Source organism: Sebastes umbrosus, chromosome 6, assembly GCF_015220745.1.
Source record: "Sebastes umbrosus isolate fSebUmb1 chromosome 6, fSebUmb1.pri, whole genome shotgun sequence".
Lineage (NCBI taxonomy): Eukaryota > Metazoa > Chordata > Actinopteri > Perciformes > Sebastidae > Sebastes > Sebastes umbrosus.
Window position 1 is genome coordinate 34543246 of NC_051274.1, and position 19585 is coordinate 34562830.

General features: G+C 41.1%; 1 protein-coding gene across 1 annotated transcript in view; it reads right to left on the reverse strand.

The window, feature by feature from the left end:
* dnmt3bb.1 (DNA (cytosine-5-)-methyltransferase 3 beta, duplicate b.1) overlaps window positions 1–19585 on the reverse strand; it is a 37972-nt gene that overhangs the window by 10634 nt on the left and 7753 nt on the right. The window contains exons 2-10 of the mRNA XM_037773203.1: window positions 18145–18253; window positions 8545–8695; window positions 8173–8255; window positions 7941–8078; window positions 6070–6222; window positions 2695–2853; window positions 2483–2590; window positions 1094–1235; window positions 868–990 (exon numbers count right to left, since the gene is read on the reverse strand). Coding sequence (XP_037629131.1) covers window positions 868–990; window positions 1094–1235; window positions 2483–2590; window positions 2695–2853; window positions 6070–6222; window positions 7941–8078; window positions 8173–8255; window positions 8545–8695; window positions 18145–18253 — 1166 coding nt within the window. The remainder of the gene's footprint in view (window positions 1–867; window positions 991–1093; window positions 1236–2482; window positions 2591–2694; window positions 2854–6069; window positions 6223–7940; window positions 8079–8172; window positions 8256–8544; window positions 8696–18144; window positions 18254–19585) is intronic.

The following is a 19585-nucleotide window of genomic DNA, read 5'->3' on the forward strand; positions in this document are numbered from 1 at the left end:
ATGAATAAAATAAATAAATAAATAAATTCAAAATTAACTAAAAATAATGAATAAATAAATAAATGCAAAATAAATGAATAAATAAATAAATACCTCATAAATACATACATTTAAAAAACTAAATATAAAATAAATATATAAAGTATAAGTGCAAAAATAAATGAATAAATAAAAAATAAATGAATAAATACAAAATTAATGCAAATAAATAAATAAATAAAAAATAAATGAATAAATAAAAAATAAATGCAAAAACAAATAAATACATTTAAAGTTAATAAAAATAAATACAAAAATAAATAAAATTAAACAGAACAGTAAATAAATAAGGGAATTAATACAAAGATAGATAATTAAAGAAGCAAATTAAAACAATCTATGTCACATTTGTTCGATAATTAATTGATGGCTACATTTAATGACATATTTATTTATTTATCGAGTCATTAAGAAATGTAAGATAATCTAAACCACCAAACAAATAAAAAACTTAGCATTTTAGTTCCTTTTTTATACTTTTAACAAAAACAAAAAGCAGGGAAAATAAAAAACGTCATATGCTAAAATTCCAGCTTTAATTAATAAGATTCTAAATTGCCTCTGCTAATGTGAACCAGAAAACCACTCATTAAATGAAAATCAGAAAGTAACCTCAGTCACTGAAGTAAAAACTCTGGAAGAAATTAGATTTTACTACTTTAAAAAAGAGAAAAAAAGATCTGATCCTATGAATGATTGTAGCACAAAATAAAACTGGACTGTTATAATATCTATATGTATATATATATATATATATATATATATATATATATATATATATATATATATATGTATATATAGTGTATATGCATGATTGTGGAGACGTACCTCTGCTGTAGGACTCCTCGGGGGCGGCCTTGCCCTTGCAGAGGCTGACTCGGGGCCGCTTGGCGCTGGGGAAATACTCTGGCAGGGAAACATCGAGGACCTGGTGGTCCAGAGGGTTACTGTCTGCAGGGACGCACAGAAACACACCAACTTTACTCTCATCTCCTCGCCGGATGGCTTGTAACGGACAATATACGAGTGGTCTGGTGCCCGTTGCCTTGCTCACCGGCGGTGTGCGTAGGTTTGAGTCCCTCCTCTCCTTTGGGCAGGAAGCCGCCGTTGGCCCAGTCCAGCATGGGTTTGACCTGGTCGTCCGGATTGTCCGACTCGCAGGGAGGAAACTTCTTCTCCGCCCGGATACTCGCCATCTGTGATAAAGAGACGTAAAGTTGTTCTTGTGAAGGGATGGAGAGACGGCGGACCTCCAGGTGGGGAGAGGAAAACAAAGAAACCTAAAGAAAGATGGACGGACAGCTGAGGAGGAAAACTAAAAGTGATGAAACACACATTGACCATCTATCGGTTTCAGTAAATCCAATGTTGAGACTTACAGCGACAGAAATGATAGAAAATCAATAAAATGTAAAAAAAAATATACAAAAATAATCCAATAAAATGAACCACTCTTAGGTTAAGAGAAAACGTCATGGTTAGGCTCAAGATAAGTAAAACACGACGGAAACAAACGTCAACAAAAATCAAGTGACGTTCATCACGTGACGAACGTCAGTAACGTAACTTACAAAACAGAACACGGGTCTCCTGGTTAAAAGGTCCGATGTTTGTTGGACCCGTCCACCATTAGCGCCCTTTATTGCTTCTTATACTGCATCACTAACTCTTACCGTAACATTCAGACACTGATGTGTTTACATCGCAGTCAGTACAGGATACATGGCGTACAAATGACACACAGAGATCAAGAGAGGCGCTCTTATTGCACGCTAAACGCCTTGCGTATTATCGTGGCATCTCTACTGGCTGGTTATAACCTGTACTGTACAAGTGTTAGTTTCTCCTTCCTCTCTCGTCATCCTCGCTGTTATCTCAATGACAGGATGAGACAGTGATGGTGAGGAGGAAGAACACCTTTCAGACATTCATCTTTGTCTGTTTTACTTGGCTACTGGTGTACACGCGCGCATGCACACACACACACACACACACATACACACACACACACATACACACACTGTGGTGAAACATGCACCTCCAGTGAACCAGTTTGTTCATGCCAGGAAACCACAAAACATGTTTTTATAGCATATCTGAGACACAATCAGCCACACGCACGCGCATACACGCACACACGCACAAAGAGGTAGAAGAAGAAGTAGAAGATGAAGAAGAGGAGGGCAGATTAACTGTAATAAAGACAAAGGTCAAGTGAAGGTGAAGTGAAGGCAGAGTGAATGCAAAGTGAAGGTGAAGATGAGGATGAAGTGAAGGTGAAGTGAAGGTGAAGTGAAGGTCAGGTGAAGGTGAAGTGAAGGTGAAGTGAAGGTGCAGTGAAGGTGAAGTGAAGGTGAAATGAAGGTGAAGTGAAGGTGAAGATGAAGATGAAGTGAAGGTGAAGGTAAAGGTGAAGAGCTCGTTAACGGTTGTCGGTGCTTACCTCCAGAGCCTGGAAGATGGCCCGGCGGTAGGAGGCCAGCTTGGTGTAGGACACCTGGCTGAAGAACTTGGGGAAGGCGGTGATGGAGTCCAGCTTGTCTGCTGAAACCTGGAGAGAGAAAAAAGAACGTGGCATCAAACAAACAACGACACGGACATCTATGATTTGATTTCCCTCCCTCTCTCGGTCTGGTTTTCTTCTTCCCTCCTCACCTCAGAGAACTTGCCGTCTCCGAACCACTGCAGCCACCTCATGCCGTGGCTGGCCTGCCGCTTGCCGGTGGCGCGCCACGTCACCACGATGCCGGGCCACCAGGAGAAGCCCTTGATCTTGCCCCACACCAGCTCGCCGATGCCAAAGCCCTTGTTGTCCTGGATGGAGGAGGGAGAGGATACGGTCACGGGCTTGTACTACTTTACTCATGAAAGAAAGATCTTTAAAAAATCTTTAAAATTTAAAAAGAAATTAGTGGAAATTAATTTTTTTGTTTACATTTTCCTCTTTTATTTATTGTTGTAGGTCTATGGTACGATGCTACGACGGAGTATTAAGGCCACATTGAAGGAAAAAAATGAATCTGAGATTTAGAGAATAAAGTCAATATTATAAAGTAGTAATTTTACGTGTTATTTTCTTTTTTCTCATAATATCACGACTTTATTCTCGTAAAGATATGACTATTCTCGTAATATTACGATTTGTTTCTCGTACAGTTATGACTTTTTTTCTCGTACAGTTATGACTTTATACTCATATTATTACGGCTTTTATTCTCGTTATATTCTGACTTTAATCTGTAAATCTCAGATGTTTTTTCCCTCAATGTGGTCCTAATACTCCGTAGTCCATTGTCTCTTTGGCCCTCACTGCATTAGACTGATATACTATATACTTAGACTACAAAATGTGTTACCTTCATCACAATGATCACATGTTTTGCGGCTCCAGACAGATTTTATTTTGCCTAAAATGTCTCTTTAGATAGTAAAGGTTGCTGACGCCTGGTTTAGCAGAAGGGAGGATTAATGATGTGACAGAAATTTGTAAATCTATCTGTATTATGCAAAAGCTGAAAAGCTCCCTGAACATATTAGTTGTCCAAAATCCTAAAACCTTTCTTGGATGAAGACGTAGAAAAGATAAAACTAAAGATCTTCACCGCAAGTTCAACAGTGTTAAAGGGAGAGAAGGCGCCAAGCTCTCAACCTCCCCGCCGGAGCTCTCCATCTACCGCCAGAGCTCTCCACCTCATGTCGGAGCTCTCCACCTCACGCCAGAGCTCTCCACCCCCACCAGAGCTCTCCACCTCATGTCGGAGCTCTCCACCCCCACCAGAGCTCTCCACCTCATGTCGGAGCTCTCCACCCCCACCAGAGCTCTCCACCTCCCCGTCTGATTACAACGTTAATATGACAGTTGCGAAAGGCATTCGATCCCTTTCCAAGTTGTCCCCCCCCCCCCCCCGAGCCGCTTCGATTACGAAAACGTGACGTCATATCTACACAAGACGGATCCTCTCTAGCCAGAACCAGGAGAGAAAAGATAAAAACTTCACTGCAAACATGAGATTTAGTTATCAAGATGTCCCGACCTCTAACATAAACGGTTTGACTTCCTCATTTGCTCAGCTGTCTCTCTCTCTCTCTCTTGTATTTCTGCTGCTAAGCTTTGCACTTGAGTCTTTAAAGAAAACATCAAACGTCTCCATGTTTTCTGTCTTTTGAAGGTTACGTGTGCTGATTTATGAGCAGGTGGGATTTCTATGCTTGCAAACAAATCCCAGTTGAGCTGCCGGCTCTGTGATCCTTCAGTCCGCTTTAAGAGAGAAAAAACCCATTAGGCTTTGTAACGGAGTCCGACTCCTCTAAAGGATGCTACGCTCCGCTGAGTTCAGCCTGGATCCACTGAAAACAGACACACACACACAAGAACACGTGCACTGTGCAGATCTGTATGAGTATGCAACACACACACACACACACAGCTGTGCAGACTGGTGGTCGTCATGACCTGAATGAAACTATTGATACAGAGCAAACACAGCCAGACTCTGTGTGTGTGTGTGTGTGTGTGTGTGTGTGTGTGTGTGTGTTTGTGGCCACCTGCACTAACACAAGGCCAGGTGGAGGAGGCTCTGTGGTCTGTGAAGGGAGTTACCCTCCTCCTCTTTCTATCGCTGCCAAACCTCCACTTCCCCTTTTCAGAACACGCCGTCTCTCCTGCATCGACGCAGCCGCCTCGCTCTCCGTCTTCCCTCTTTCACAAAGAGAGCTTTCCAGTTATATTTCTGATATCTGTAAGTTCAGTGCACTAGATAGAAGAGCTGGAATGATTCAGCTATCTCCTGATTCAATATTACGATTTATTGAAAAAGTTGAGTCATACACTTCTAGGGACTTTTACTTTGTAAAATCTCTAAATGAATCCAGTAGAAATGTTTGATTTTCAGCATGTATGTAGTCAGAGATGTCCTGAAGTCAAATATATCAGGATCATTATCAGGAATTATTTATTACATTTATTAACCAGCAACTCAGAAATCAAAGAATAAAGACATTTCCCTCACAGATTAGTGGTGTTTTCTTTTTAATCTATAAGGGACATGTAATGTTTTATACTTCTGGTGAATATAATCCATCAGTCTGATTTCCATAGATGTATTTAGTATATACAGTTCCCTTTGTTAACACCTTATTTTGAAAAGCGGACGTAGTCCCACGTGTCTACTTCCTCTAACTTCTCCAAGGTGGTCTCTAGCTCTCCCGTCAGCTCCGTTCTCTTTATCCATCCATGGTCAGCTCCATCGGGGCCGTTTCAATGCAGAGAACAGACATGTCAGTATCTGGGTGCTCTACAGTCGTAGCGTCGGCCCGTTTAACCACGGAGACGAGAGCGACGGCCGGCTTGACCGCCACGTTACCGCCATACCATAACGTTACCTGTCCATGGCAGAGTTAGCATGCAGCTTTAGCCGTGATGTCTAGCTAATCGCATTATTGTCCATAGTTAATCGTGATTAATTGCACATTTTTAATCTGTTCTAAATGTATCTTAAAGGGAGATTTGCCAAGTATTTAATCCTCTTATAAACATGGGAGTGGACAAATATGCTGCTTTATGTAAATGTATGTATATATGTGAAAATAGACATGACAGTTTTTGCTCGGCAAAGTTTCACACAAGTTTGGAGCGTTATTTAACCTCCTTCATGACCAGCTAGTCTGACATGGTTGGTACCGATGGATTCATCAGGTTTTCTAGTTTCATGTGATACCCGTATCTTCACTCTAGCTTTAAAACTGAACCTGTTACAACCTGAAAATCACAAGTTGCATTGATGTGTTAAACAAATTAGTGGCGTTAAAACAAATTTGCATTAACGCGTAATTATTGCGTTAACTTTGACAGCCCTAATAGAAGGTGAACTTTCCAACATACATGTCTGCATTTTAAGGCGGGTTCAGCTCTTGCAGACATCCTGTTTTTGTTTCTTTCTCATTCACGTTTTTGAAGATCTTCCGAGTCGTCTATCTGCCCCCTATGAGCGGATGCAAACCTAGTTTCTAATTCCCTAACACACGTCTTACATTGTACTCCGGCTGGACCTCGGAGCTGGACGAGGTGCTGATGCTCTGGGCCGAGTCCTTGGAGTCTTGTTCCATCAGCTCCAGACGGGGGGCCTCAGGGACCCCGCTGGACGCAACCACGGCCACCCGAGGACCGCCGCCACTGCTGGCACACTGATGGAGAGAGACAGAGATAAAGAGCGAGGTTTATTAGACTGAAAGGAATATTTGTTTGAGAGCAAAAGAGAGATAATTTATGGATAAACACAGAGAAAAACATTTGCATCCATGAACATTTTTATAGATTGTAATCCCATACAACCTAAAACTTGATTAAAAATACCAGAAATTTGATTTAAGAGGCTAAAAAAGTTTGTAAGCTTTTATGCTGAGGTGGAAAAGTTAGTGTATAGATGAAGAAAAGATGCTCTGAAGGGTAAAATGTATGTAGTGAAGACATAGTAGAGCAGCTTCCTTGCCATCTATTTGCCACTAGAAAGCCTGAAAATCTGAATAATGGCAGATAAAACCACCTCAGTTTGTTTAGATATACACTGACTGGCATTTTCTTTTGCAGAATTTTTGGAAAATGGCTTTTGAATTGCCTGACTATTGGATGGAAACCAGAGAGACAGAAAGAAGAGATGAATCCTTCTAGTTCTGGGATGTATTCAGCAGGTTAAAACTGCAACCGAATGTGTTTGTTTGTACAACCACATTTCCATAGTTGTGGATCATTCCTGTAACTCACAGGCTTCTCATGGAGACACCAGGATGTGGGGGAAGTAAAAACAAAGTCGCTGAACCGTCTGTTTTAATTTTCCACTGCGTTGCAAAACTGTGCACCAGAAACTACGGTAAGCACAGAGGGTCAAAAGAACATGTTTGTGTTTATTCTGGACGAGTGGCAGAGACCTGAATTAAGATTATTTTGACATTTGGTAAATCAGATTTAGACCTGAAGAAAGAGATTCAGAAAAGGAAGTACAAACAAGAGTATGGAGGACGGAACCTGCCTAAATAAAAGAATAAATCAATAAATAAATGTCTTTAAATGTTGCAAAAATAATATTAAAAATAAATGTAGCCATTAATTAATTGATAAAATGTGACATAAATAAATATTTCAGTTTTAATTTGCTTCTTCATTTATTTTTCTTTGTATTAATTACCTTATTTATTTACTCTTCTGCTTAATTTTCCCTTCTATTTATTTATGTATTTATTTCTAAATTAATTAATTTAATTTTTTGCATTTATTTTTCAGTTATTCATTTATGTTTGTTATTTTATATTTTTATAATTATTCTTCAGGTATTTATTTATTTATGCATGATTTTCCCTTTGCATTTCGCCCCTTATTCAAACTCATTTATATAATTTATAAATAAATAAAAAAGAAATGCAAAAAAATAAACAAATTAATTATTTTATTAATTTTTAAATTTATTAATACATTTTTGCATTTATTTATTTATTTTTGCATTTTGTTAAATTATTTTTGTATTTAAATGTATGTATTTATATAGGAATTTATTTATTTATTTATGCATGCATTTTCCCTTTGCATTTCACCCCTTATTTATTTCCCCAAACCCATTTATATCATTTATAAATAAATACAAAATAAATGCAAAAATAAATAAATAAATGAATAAAGAAGAGCTGGAAAACGTTGCTTGGGAGAGGGACGTCTGTAATTCCCCGCTAAGCCTGCTGCCCCCATGACCCAGTCCCGGATCAGAGGAAGAAACTGGATGGATGAATTTTGGCAGGTTCTGCCCTCCATAGAGGGAAGTTAGTTGATATAAATGTATTTTAAAATAAACACCACAGCATTTGGAAATGAAAGCCATCAGGTAGCTTAACGTGGGGTAAATGTGTGTGTTTACCAGTAACATGCTGCGCTCCTGTTTGCGGTTCTGTCTGCGAGGTTTGTTGTGTGCGTGCGGCAGCAGACCGGCCTGGAAGATGGTTCTGGGTCGAGGCGTCTGTCTCAAACCCAACTGAGACGCTCCTGAAGTCTTCTCCTGGAAACGCACACATAAACACACACTCATCGTACATCACGTTTCCCTCCAAAGCACATTTAGTAAAGTACTGTATGTGTATCCGTGGTCGTACCTCGCTGTAGGAGTCCCAGGTCGTCTCCTCCTCCTCTGACTTCCTGCTCCTCTTCCTGCTTCCCCCTGAACACTGGTTTCCATCTGAAGACAGAGACGGCAACAGAAGGTTTGACAGATGGCTCCAAAGGAAACTCAATATCTTCAAGAGGCTACGTGCTAAAACAGTCAAATTGAATAATCTATATATTGTCCTTTCCAGTAAGCGTCCCATGAATCTATCAGTTAATATCAGTTCCTTTCTTGTAACATACAGTTTGACCCACTACGAAGAAAAAAGGCGACAATTTTAAACTCTGACGTCGTGTGTGTGTGTGTGTGTGTGTGTGTGTGTGTGTGTGTGTGTGTGTGTGTGTGTGTGTGTGCGTGTTACCTTGAGGCGAGGCGGCGTCTCCGTGCTGCTTGGGGCTGAAAGGCGAGGGCGGTTCGGCCGCGGTCAGAGGGCTGTTCTCATTGGTCAGCTCCACGCCACTGTCGTTCTCTGATAGGCCCTCAGCTGGAGGCGTGTCTCCGTTCACCGGCGCCTGAGGACAGAGAACGATGCCAGAGGAAGGTGACTCTTACTGTGCGTTCCGATACCCGTACTACCGTTTAGTATGCCAGAAAAAGATTTAGTGTGTCCCGATACATACTGTAGTATGTCACATGCAGTATGCCAAAAGTAGCAGTCCAGTATACATCCAGTCGTATATTGCAGTATGTGAGCCGGCTTACTGTTCTGGTCCACTGTCCTCTGTGCAGCAGATATATGAGCAAGAGGGTCAAAGTTTAATGTTATGATGTAGTAGAAGTAGTATGTTCCGATTGTATGCATACTGCATGCAACATGTACGGACTCTGTAGGTGCAGCTGCAGTACGAACTAAAAGTAAAAAGATAAAATATGTGATGTGGAACGTAACCATGGACTTTAATCTGAGCATCTGACTTTTACTGTAACGATGCTCAGATTATCAGATTGGTTGATGTGAGGAGGAGGGAGAATAAAGAGATGAAAGACACTAAGAGGAAAGCAAAGATGTGATGAGGGATGAGAGAAGAGTTAACTACGACTCCCAGAGTGCATTTCAGCGAGGAAACATCTAAACGCCCAACACTTAAAGTTCTGTTTCAAAGGCTGAGAATATGTTTACAATCTGCATCTTAAACGATTTAACTTCCAGATTCTGGGTTCATTTTGTGGACTAATGATCGACTTCCGATCCAGACGACTGCTGGCCGCCGAGGCTCATGGGTATTTTAATAGTTATTAAAGTATTATACAGGAGACTTTCTGTTTCTACGTTGAGCAATGTTGAGGAAAGAATTTCAAAATGGGAATTTATACTGGAGAAAACTTTGCGACACCATTTTATTTTTCATTATTATTAGAGCTGTCAAAGCGAAAATAACGCAAATTTGTTTCAACGCCACTAATTTCTTTGACACATTAACGCAACTTGTGGTTTTCAGGTTGTAGCGGGTCAGTTGTAAAGCTAGTGTGAAGATCCTGGTATCATATAAAACTAGAAAACCTGATGAATCCATCGGTACCAACCAGGTCATACTAGCTTGACAAGAAGGAGGTTAAATAACGCTCCAAACTTACCCTAAGTTTTGTCGAGGAAAATCTGTCTAGAAAGCACTTTGTAGAAGCTCATGAAGAATAAAGAACAAACAGAAAGCAGTGATAACACACGTCCACCTGGCAGCCCGTGCAGAGCTGAGGAGGAGGAGGATGACTCCCTCTCCTTCTATAATCACAGAGTAATATCTAACATGCATGACGCCGAGCTCAGCGTGCAACCTGTTGGATTACAGCTCGGCGTGCTGAACATCCCAAATCTGATCGCTCTGCCAGAAACTTCTGACGGCGTTCCGACTGCGTCACTTGTTTCTAACAACCTCTTGGAGAATTTCTACCGTCCCCGTATCGGCTCATCGTAGCAGCTAGTATCGTATATTATCTGTTGTTTATGTATTGCTGGTATTAATGTTAATATTCGCTGATAATGGTAATATGGATATTTTAAGCATGAAATGACATCTGACAAAAAGCATTTTGTTCAAGCTACGTCTTGCAAGCAAACAAAACAAACATCGGAAGCACTGAAAGGTAAAAGTATCTTTGTTGACCAAACAAAGCATCTGTTGGAACCTAGCGCTGCGGGGCATGAATGTCTCCTGCAGCGTGGAGCCGAACGCTCCCTCCCCTCGGGGCGGCGTCTCCATTAATGAAACACATTCCCGCTCTGCTCGCAGAAAAGGTGTGAAAATCAATGGATCGTTATCATTCACGGAGCCGGCATGATGTTTAGATAAATTAACGTGTCAGAGACCGTCAGGCGCGCCCGCGTTGTCCACCCCGAGATAAACCATCTGACTCAACGCAAACACTGCAGCGAGCGTAGAAGAATACCAGAGCGGGGTGATGAATGTGTGAGGCATTAAGCCACCGGTGACGGTGAGTCATCTGATCTGCACAGGTGGCCTTCACGAAGGTGAGCGGCATAAGCTTTCGTTACCGCTTCTCTCCGCATCGCTGCATCTCTCACCTCATCAGAGGCGTTACCGGGGCAACGCAGCGCCCAGCTCGGCTCTTGTTTGGACTTGTGACACTTTAAAGTACTGATTCACCTAATCCCCCCTTTATGCCCGCTCAGATTAGAGGAGGACCGAGAACAAAAGATGTAGTGAGTGTACAGATGTATTTAGGTAACACCTCAGGAGATTTACACGCGGAGCCTATCGGGACGTTGCTCTTATATATAAGCATAAAGTAAATATAAGAAATAAAGGTGTATGTAAAATGCAAATTATGTACAATATATAACACAACATATGTAGAGTAATATAAATAATTAATACAAATAAGAAATATAAGAAATATGTACAAATGAAACATACAATATATGACCAGTGTAAATAAGTAAATAAAAAAAAGCTGTGAAGTGGAATCTATGAAATATAAATGCAAGAATAGTATAATTTAATTTAATATTCTGCCATTAATAATGTATGTATCTTTCAAGCAGTATTCTTATTTCATTTGTATTAAATTAAATTAATTTCATATTTATATAAATTAAATTATAATATTTCTTGAAATGTGCAGTATAAATGCAGTAAAATTAAATTAATTTAATATGAATTAAATAAGGATATTTCTTGAAATGTACAGTATAAATGCAGTCAAATTAAATTAATTTAATTTTATATGAATTAAATAAGAATATTTCTTGAGATGTGCAGTATAAATGCAGCATTAATGCCAGTATATTGTACAGTTGAATTATTGCACAAATGATTGTACAGTTAAGTCAATATTGCACATAAGAATAATAAGAAATGCATGTGTGTGTGTGTGCAAGAGAAAACCAGGGATGTACAGCACTGCTAACAAAACATTAGCTACTGTATGCTAACGCAGGCAGCTTCAAGATTCAGAGAGTGTTGAGACAACAGACACCAAACTCATCCTATCAGACTAATGTCTGTCAGTGTGTTGCACAACTGGAGTTAACATGTGGTTGCTCACATTAAACTGTTACATTACATAAAGTGGGATTTTAGTCTTGTACAAGATGAGGAGGAGAAGGAGGAAGAGGAGGAGGAGGAGGAGGAGGAAGAGGAGGAGCAGCTGTGCAACAGATGCAGAAACGGAGAGATTGTGCTGACTTTCTAAGGAAAATCACAGCTCTGCGTATCCGAGGCTGTTTGTGATTGTTAAACGTCGTAAAACAGGGAATGCATGTGGTGTGTGTGAGCGTAGGTGGCAAAGCCAAATTTCCCCAATAATAAATGAACTCAGTGAACTCGTGTGTAAAGTGTGTGTTCAAGATGGCGAGAGAGAGAGAGAGAGAACTGCTGACAGGAACGAGGAGACGGAGAGAGGAAAAGGCCGACGGGGTCGTTTCTTTCTTTGGGGACAGACACATGAAGAGAAAACGATGTGGACGTTGTGACAGTCGTCTTTAAGACGCAGCACCTTGTCGTGGACCAAATTAACAAATTATTTTTACACATATGATTTATTGTGATTTATGTTAATTTTTTATTTTTTTTTTAAGCACTAAACCATGGGAAAAAGTTGAATAAAAAAAATCTTCTAGGGACTTTTACTTTGTAAAATCTCTAAATGAATCCAGTAAGAATGTTTGATTTTCAGCATGTATGTAGTCAGAGATGTCCTGAAGTTAAATATATCAGGATCATTTCATGTTTTATACTTCTGGTGAATATAATCCATCAATCTTATTTCCATAGATGTATTTTGTATCTACAGTTCCCTTTGTTAACATCTTATTTTGAAAAGCGGACGTAGTCCCACGTCTCTACTTCCTGTAACTTCTCCAAGGTGGTCTCTAGCTCTCCCGTCAGCTCCGTTCTCTTTATCCATCCATGGTCAGCTCCATCGGGGCCGTTTCAATGCAGAGAACACAAATGTCTTTATCTGGGTGCTCTACAGTCGTAGCGTCGGCCCATTTGACCACAGAGACGAGAACGACGGCCGGCTCCACCGCAAAATTACCGCGATACGATAACGTTTCCTGGCTCACTGAGGTTTGTTTTGGTTGACGGATACGGAACAGATATGATGTCACGTTACTCAGACTACAACAATAAAAGCGATAACTTCCTTCTACCTTCACATAGACTCAGATGAAGCAACAGCAGGTGGATGGAGGTGGACAGAGGTGAGGAACGACTGCAGAGCGAGCAGGAAGACGGTTTGGTTAACGTGAGGAACGAGTGATGAAAGGAGAAGAAAGAGCAGCTCTGCTGGCTGAGGAGAGACGGGAGAGGAACAGCTGTTAGTACGAGCCAGATGTTTAGACTGTGTTACGACTACTGTGTAATCTGTCCAGACAGATGTGAGTCAGACGGGGCTGTGACTCTCGGTTCACTTTGCTTTTCTGATTAATTAAGTCATTCTGATGGATCCTGGTGTATAAAGTTGGACATTTGTGTCTCTTCATGAGCCTTAACTGTCTCCTGAACTGAACTGTGTTGAATGACAGAGGACGTGACCTCCGTGACCTCTCTGATGTTTAACAGCCCTGGATGAACAGCTGGAGGGAATCTGAATCCCGGCAGCACAGCTGTCCATTACACACTCCTCTAATGCTAACATTAAAAACCATGACCTCCGGGCAGATAGACCGACCCTGAGGCTCTCTTTAGCAGCTTCCTGTTTCACATTCAAATCTTCACACCTGGCAGCTGCCCACTTTAGACTTCTGATGTCTGCTTCTGGCTGTTTTCATGCAAACAGTCCGAATGTGAGACAGGAGCAATGTCAACTTTGATATAATGCATCTACCTTCATGTGTAACTTCCATCCTGCTTATAGTTACTGTGGGGAACTTTTAAGTTTGGAGCATTATTTAACCTCCTTCACGACAAGCTAGTATGACATGGTTGGTACCAATGGATTCATCAGGTTTTATAATATTATATGATACCAGTATCATCACTCTACAACCTAAAAATCACAAGGTGCATTAATGAAATTAGTGGCGTTAAAACAAATTTGCATTAACGTATTATTGTTAACTTTGACAGACCAAGAAACAAATAATCCTGATGCCTCTATATGACCGACGTAAGTAGACGAGACCATCAGCGAGAAAATATTTCTAAATAGTTATTCTTAATGCACGTCATCGGGCCCGATTCCCTCCAAAATCAGATGAAACAATCTACGGCACACAGGTTCACCAGAACCTCCTACAGACCCAGATCCGGCTTCGCTGCCGCCTTTGACCTGCAGTCGGAGCTCCGGCGGGAGGTGTATAGCGACGCCACGCGGCTGGAGGTCCAGGCCGTATCGCTGGGCCTACTCGAGGGAAGGGAGGCAAGGGGAGAACCAGAACCAGGACATGAGCGGGGCAGACTGTCGGACCCTACTGCAGTAAAATGAGAGGTTTTCTAAAGGGAGTCTGGTGCTCGGGAACACCACAGCTTTTGTCCAGAGGTACCGCCGAAATCAACACAAAATGAAAAAGTTTCTCATCGTGACTTTTAACTTCATTCTCCCTCAAATCAACCGAGGATACATCATCATCAATAGTTGCTAAAGACATGAGTTGATTGAAGGCATGAACCCTTGATTGACGGGTAAATCCAACCAACAGCAATCCAGTGAGAGTGAACTACACGGCTTGTTAGAAACTTCCTTCTAGCGACGTTTTGACTGAATTCCATATTGACTAATCAACCCTGCCAATCAACATGGGAGATATTACTTTTTCTTTTGCTGGAGGTCACAGGCTGCAAGTCTCTGCCACAAACTTTGTTAAAAGTCGACCTATCTATGGAATATTCTTTGATGATCTTGAGATATGCAGCGGCACACATAAATGATTTACGACCCCTTGTCCTCCTGCCTCAGAGGCACCAGTTAATAAGTTGTGGAACAAGTTGGAGCCAGCTCGATGAAATAACTGACTTACAATCTGACAACATAAACAAAACTATAAATCTTTGCTGTTCAGGAAATGTTTATCATAAAACTGTGTCATAAAAAACACAGATATATCTCTCTCTCTCTCTCTCTCTCTCTAACTCTCTCTCTAACTCTCTCTCTCTCTCTCTCTAACTCTCTAACTCTAACCAGACCAGGTCTGCTGTTGTAAAGGATGAGGAAAAACTCAAGTAAGAACTCAGAGAAAAAGGAGCAGAAAAGGCGGCTTCGCGGCTCCAAAATCTTGGAAAATCAAAGCGGGAAAACAACCACAAAGACACAAAATTTCTACAAAGAGACGCAATACAACCACAGAGACAAAAAATGACCACAAAGAGATGAAAAATGACTACAAAAAGACACAAAACAACCAAAAAAAATACATAATATTACAATAAAAAAGACAGAAAACAACAACGAAAAAGACATAAAATGACAAAAAAGACAAAAAATTACTAAAAAGAGACGCAAAACGACCACAAACAGACAAAATTACTACATAAAGACAAAAAATTACCAAAAATAGACATAAAATTACTACAAAGAGACGCATAACGGAGAGTAAAAGCTGAAAAACAGAAACCTGCTAAAATAAGTTTACTTTGTATACTTTGGAAGCCTTCCTCCCCTCCTTTCTCTCAGTTAAATTAGTGTTGTGTGAAATGATTAATTGCTTGTTCATAGTTTCAGATTTGGTTTGATGTCGGCCAGGTAGCCGTGTGACTGTTATCATCATCATTACCCTCCATTAACCTGCCGTCCTGGATATCCATCACTCGTCTGTGCTGCCGGCAGACATGAACATGCCCAGCGGAGCATGAAATGATCCTTTTCTCCCCCTCTGCCTCTCTGCCTCTCTCTTTACTCTCTTTATTAGTACAATACGACTCCTTCTATTACCACCACTACAGAGTCAAGTGTGTGGAACATGTGTCTCATGCGTCCTGCTCTCTGTGTGACTGTGTGTGTGTGTGTGTGTGTGTGTGTGGTAAAGCAGTGTGTAAAGCCTTGCACTGTGCAGATTTCAGCGACCTACGTCACACACACACATTCCACAGTGAGCGACAGTCTGCCCCGCGGCGGCGCTCCGACGGCGCTGTCAAAACATCTTAGCGAGGCCTAAATGATTAGAGACGCAGGTCTGCGGCGAACACTTGGACGAGACCGCTCCGAAACGCTGCGTGCAGTAAATCGTCACCTGAGGGGGTTTAAGGCTCGGAGAGTGTTATCTTTTGTTAACAAAGAAAAAAGGTTTTTGTCCGTGATGCTGCAGGCCTCAACAAAAATGCAAGCTTGCAGGATTTAGAGGGAGGAATGAAGCCCAGTAACACCGCATTGACGACAACTTGAGACATCAGAATGGACGTCCTTCTTGTGTTAAACTATCCGACCACATTCTTCTACATCACTTCAATTAACTGAGAGTCTCTCATCAACATGTAGTCTGGGAGACGGGATCAGGCCAGCCGTGAGTCATACATGACGCCTGACTTGCATCGGCATACTGACTGCGCCACAAGGGCCACACCCATGGATGGATTACCGTACGCCCGCCCCCCCCCGGCCTTCACCTGCAAAATGTCACTCGAAGAAACACATACCAACCACAAAGATATACAATATGACCACAAAGAGAAGCAAAAGAGACACAAAACGACCACAAAGAGACACAAAACGACCATAAAAGACACAAAATGACTACAAAGAGACACAAAACGACCAGAAAGGCATTAAAGGTGTGGGATATCATATCATTTATGGAGCTTAGGAAGAGGCGCTACAAGTTTTCTGACATAAATTCAATGTTTACGTGAACTAAAATTCCCAAGACGGTAAAATAACAGATTTGTTAATCTCAGGGTTGAACAAACACTCAGCTGGTCATTGAGCTGAAGACGTGATCCGTCCGGTTGAAGTTGAGTTTTAGATCTTTGAAAGACAATCCTCTCGTTTCAGGTGTTAAATATGAATTTATTTATAACTTTAGTTACATAAAACTAAACATAAATCGATTACATAATAGCTTTAGATGAAGAATTCAAAAGGTTTTGGGCTTCAGACTAAACCTTTATTCAGCCAAGGAAAGTTAATTAAGGAAAGCACCAGTGATGTGACCTCGTGGTGAGACTCAACTGTTGATTCCAACGTCAAGAATGAACTTCAATATCTATCAAAAACAATCCTGATCAGTCTTCTGAGGTGATCCACTATTCCCTAAGTCCTGCACATTTCCTGTACATTAGTACCGCCACACATGTGACCGGGGAACTCCCCCCCCCGCCACAGAAACACCAACTGAACACAGGAAGTGTTGTGGATAAACTACCACCAGGATCAGGTTCTCTTTAAGTCTTAACTGTCGGCCTGCGATCTAAAGAGCGATAAGGAATGACCCGCCTGCCGCTCTAACTGTCTAAACTTGAAGCGAATACCTCCTCGGCCCTCGTCGTATCGCATGTGATAAGATGTGCGGCTAAGCCCGTTACCATGACGACAAGCAATCAATAAACAATAAGAGGAGAGGGATTCAAGTTAAAGTGACGATGGGAAGAAAATACAGGACAGATGGAGAGGAAAGGAAAGCAGATGGCGGGAAGGAAGTGTCCCTCTCAGACGGAGTGATATACGAGACTGAGAAAGAGGAACAAGTAGTAACGGACGACCATTAAGAGTGTGTGTGTGTGTGTGTGTGTGTGTGTGTGTGTGTGTGTGTGTGAGAGTGTGTGTGCGTGTGTGTGTGTGTGGGTACATGTGAAACAAAGAGTAAAAGTGTGTGTACAGATTGTGAAAGTTTCTGCAGGAAACAACCACAAAGACACAAAAGACATTCAAAGACTATGACAAAGACACGTAGAGTTACCAAAACCGAGAATAAAGAGACAAAAAATGGCCAAAAAAAGACACAAACTTACTTCAAAGACATTCTAACTACAACGAGACACAAAACAACCAAAAATATACAAAATGACCTCAAAGAGACGCTGAGCGACCAGAAAGACACAAACCCTCGAAATCCTTCCTTCCCTCCTCCCTCTCTCCTAAGCAGCCTCCATCCTTCTATCTTTCCCACATATCCTCTTTGTGTAGATGCAGCTGTGGTGTGTGTGTGTGTGTGTGTGTGTGTGTGCGTGTGTGTGTGCAACGTGCACACACCCTCACAGCCAACATGCATTCTCAATTAGACCCATATAACATGCAGGCACTCTTGTTCAGGCATCGACCTCGGCATTCACACACACAACACACAACACACAACACACAACACACAACACACACACAGTTTAAAACCACAGCTGTGTGTGTGTGGTTGTGTGTGGTTGAGTGTGTGTGGGGGTGTTAATGAGATCAGGGCTGTGGTTTTAGTAAATGATTTAGCTTTACCTGCGTCATTTCCATGGAACCGAAGGAAGAGTACACCACGACCGCACTTGGCTGTTGTGATACCTGTGTGTGTGTGCGTGTGTGCGTGTGTGTGTGTGTGTGTATGTTTGTGTGTGTGTGCGTGTGTGTGTGTAGTTGTGTGACTCACTGTGGCCGTCATGTTGTTGCTCTCCTCCATGATGGCAGCAGAGTATTTGTTGGAAGGCATTGCTGTCGCAGTCGACTGGTCCAGAGGTTGTCCTGACTCCTTTTCAAACCTGGACGACACAGAACAAGAAAAACAGTCAGAAAATACAAAATAAACAATAAACTGGTGTTATGGATCAATAAACTGGTGTTATGGATCAATAAACTGGTGTTATAGATCAATAAACTGGTGCTATGGATCAATAAAATGGTGCTATGGATCAATAAACTGGTGTTGTAAATGAATAAACTGGTGTTATAGATCAATAAACTGGTGTTATGGATCAATAAACTGGTGCTATGGATCAATAAACTGGTGCTATGGATCAATAAACTGGTGTTGTAAATGAATAAACTGGTGCTATGGATCAATAAACTGGTGCTATGGATCAATAAACTGGTGTTATAGATCAATAAACTGGTGTTATAGATCAATAAACTGGTGCTAGGGATCAATAAACTGGTGCTATGGATCAATAAACTGGTGCTATGGATCAATAAACTGGTGTTATGGATCAATAAACTGGTGTTATGGATCAATAAACTGGTGCTATGTATCAATAAACTGGTGTTATAGATCAATAAACTGGTGTTATAGATCAATAAACTGGTGCTATGGATCAATAAACTGGTGCTAGGGATCAATAAACTGGAAATCTATGGAAATCTATGGAAATCAGATTGATGGATTATATTCACCAGAAGTATAAAACATTACATGTCCCTTATAAATTAAAAAGACAACACCACTAATCTGTGAGGGAAATGTCTTTATTCTTTGATTTCTGGGGAAAAAATGTAATAAATAGTTCCTGATAATGATCCTGATATATTTGACTTCAGGACGTCTCTGACTACATACATGCTCAACATGTTTACTGGATTCATTTAGAGATGTTTCAGTAGTAAAGTCCCTACAAGTGGATGATTCATCTTGTTCCCAACGTCTAGAGTTACAGAAGTTAACAACATCACAATAAATATCAAATCACCAACAAAGTACAGTGATAGTATTGAATAAGGAGAATCCTTCCAGCTCTTTCTTTCAATTTCTGTTGTTGTATCGCCGTTAGTTACCACATCACAACATCTTCAACTGCCACCTTCTTCAGAGGAAATATGACTAACTATAGGTAGTAAAAATAAACAGGAATACGTCTCTGAGACTGTGAAGCAGTGGATGAGAGGAGAGACAGACTGGGAGAGTCTGTGTTCTCCGTGATGATCCGACATGCCCATACACACCTAACAGGTAAACAACACACAAGCCTGTCAGGGTGTTGCGTGTGTGTGTGTGTGTGTGTGTGTGTGTGTGTGTGTGTGTGTGTGTGTGTGTGTGTGTGTGTGTGTGTGTGTGTGTGCGTGTGTGTGTGTTTCGGTTTATATTTCCAGAGGGTGATAGG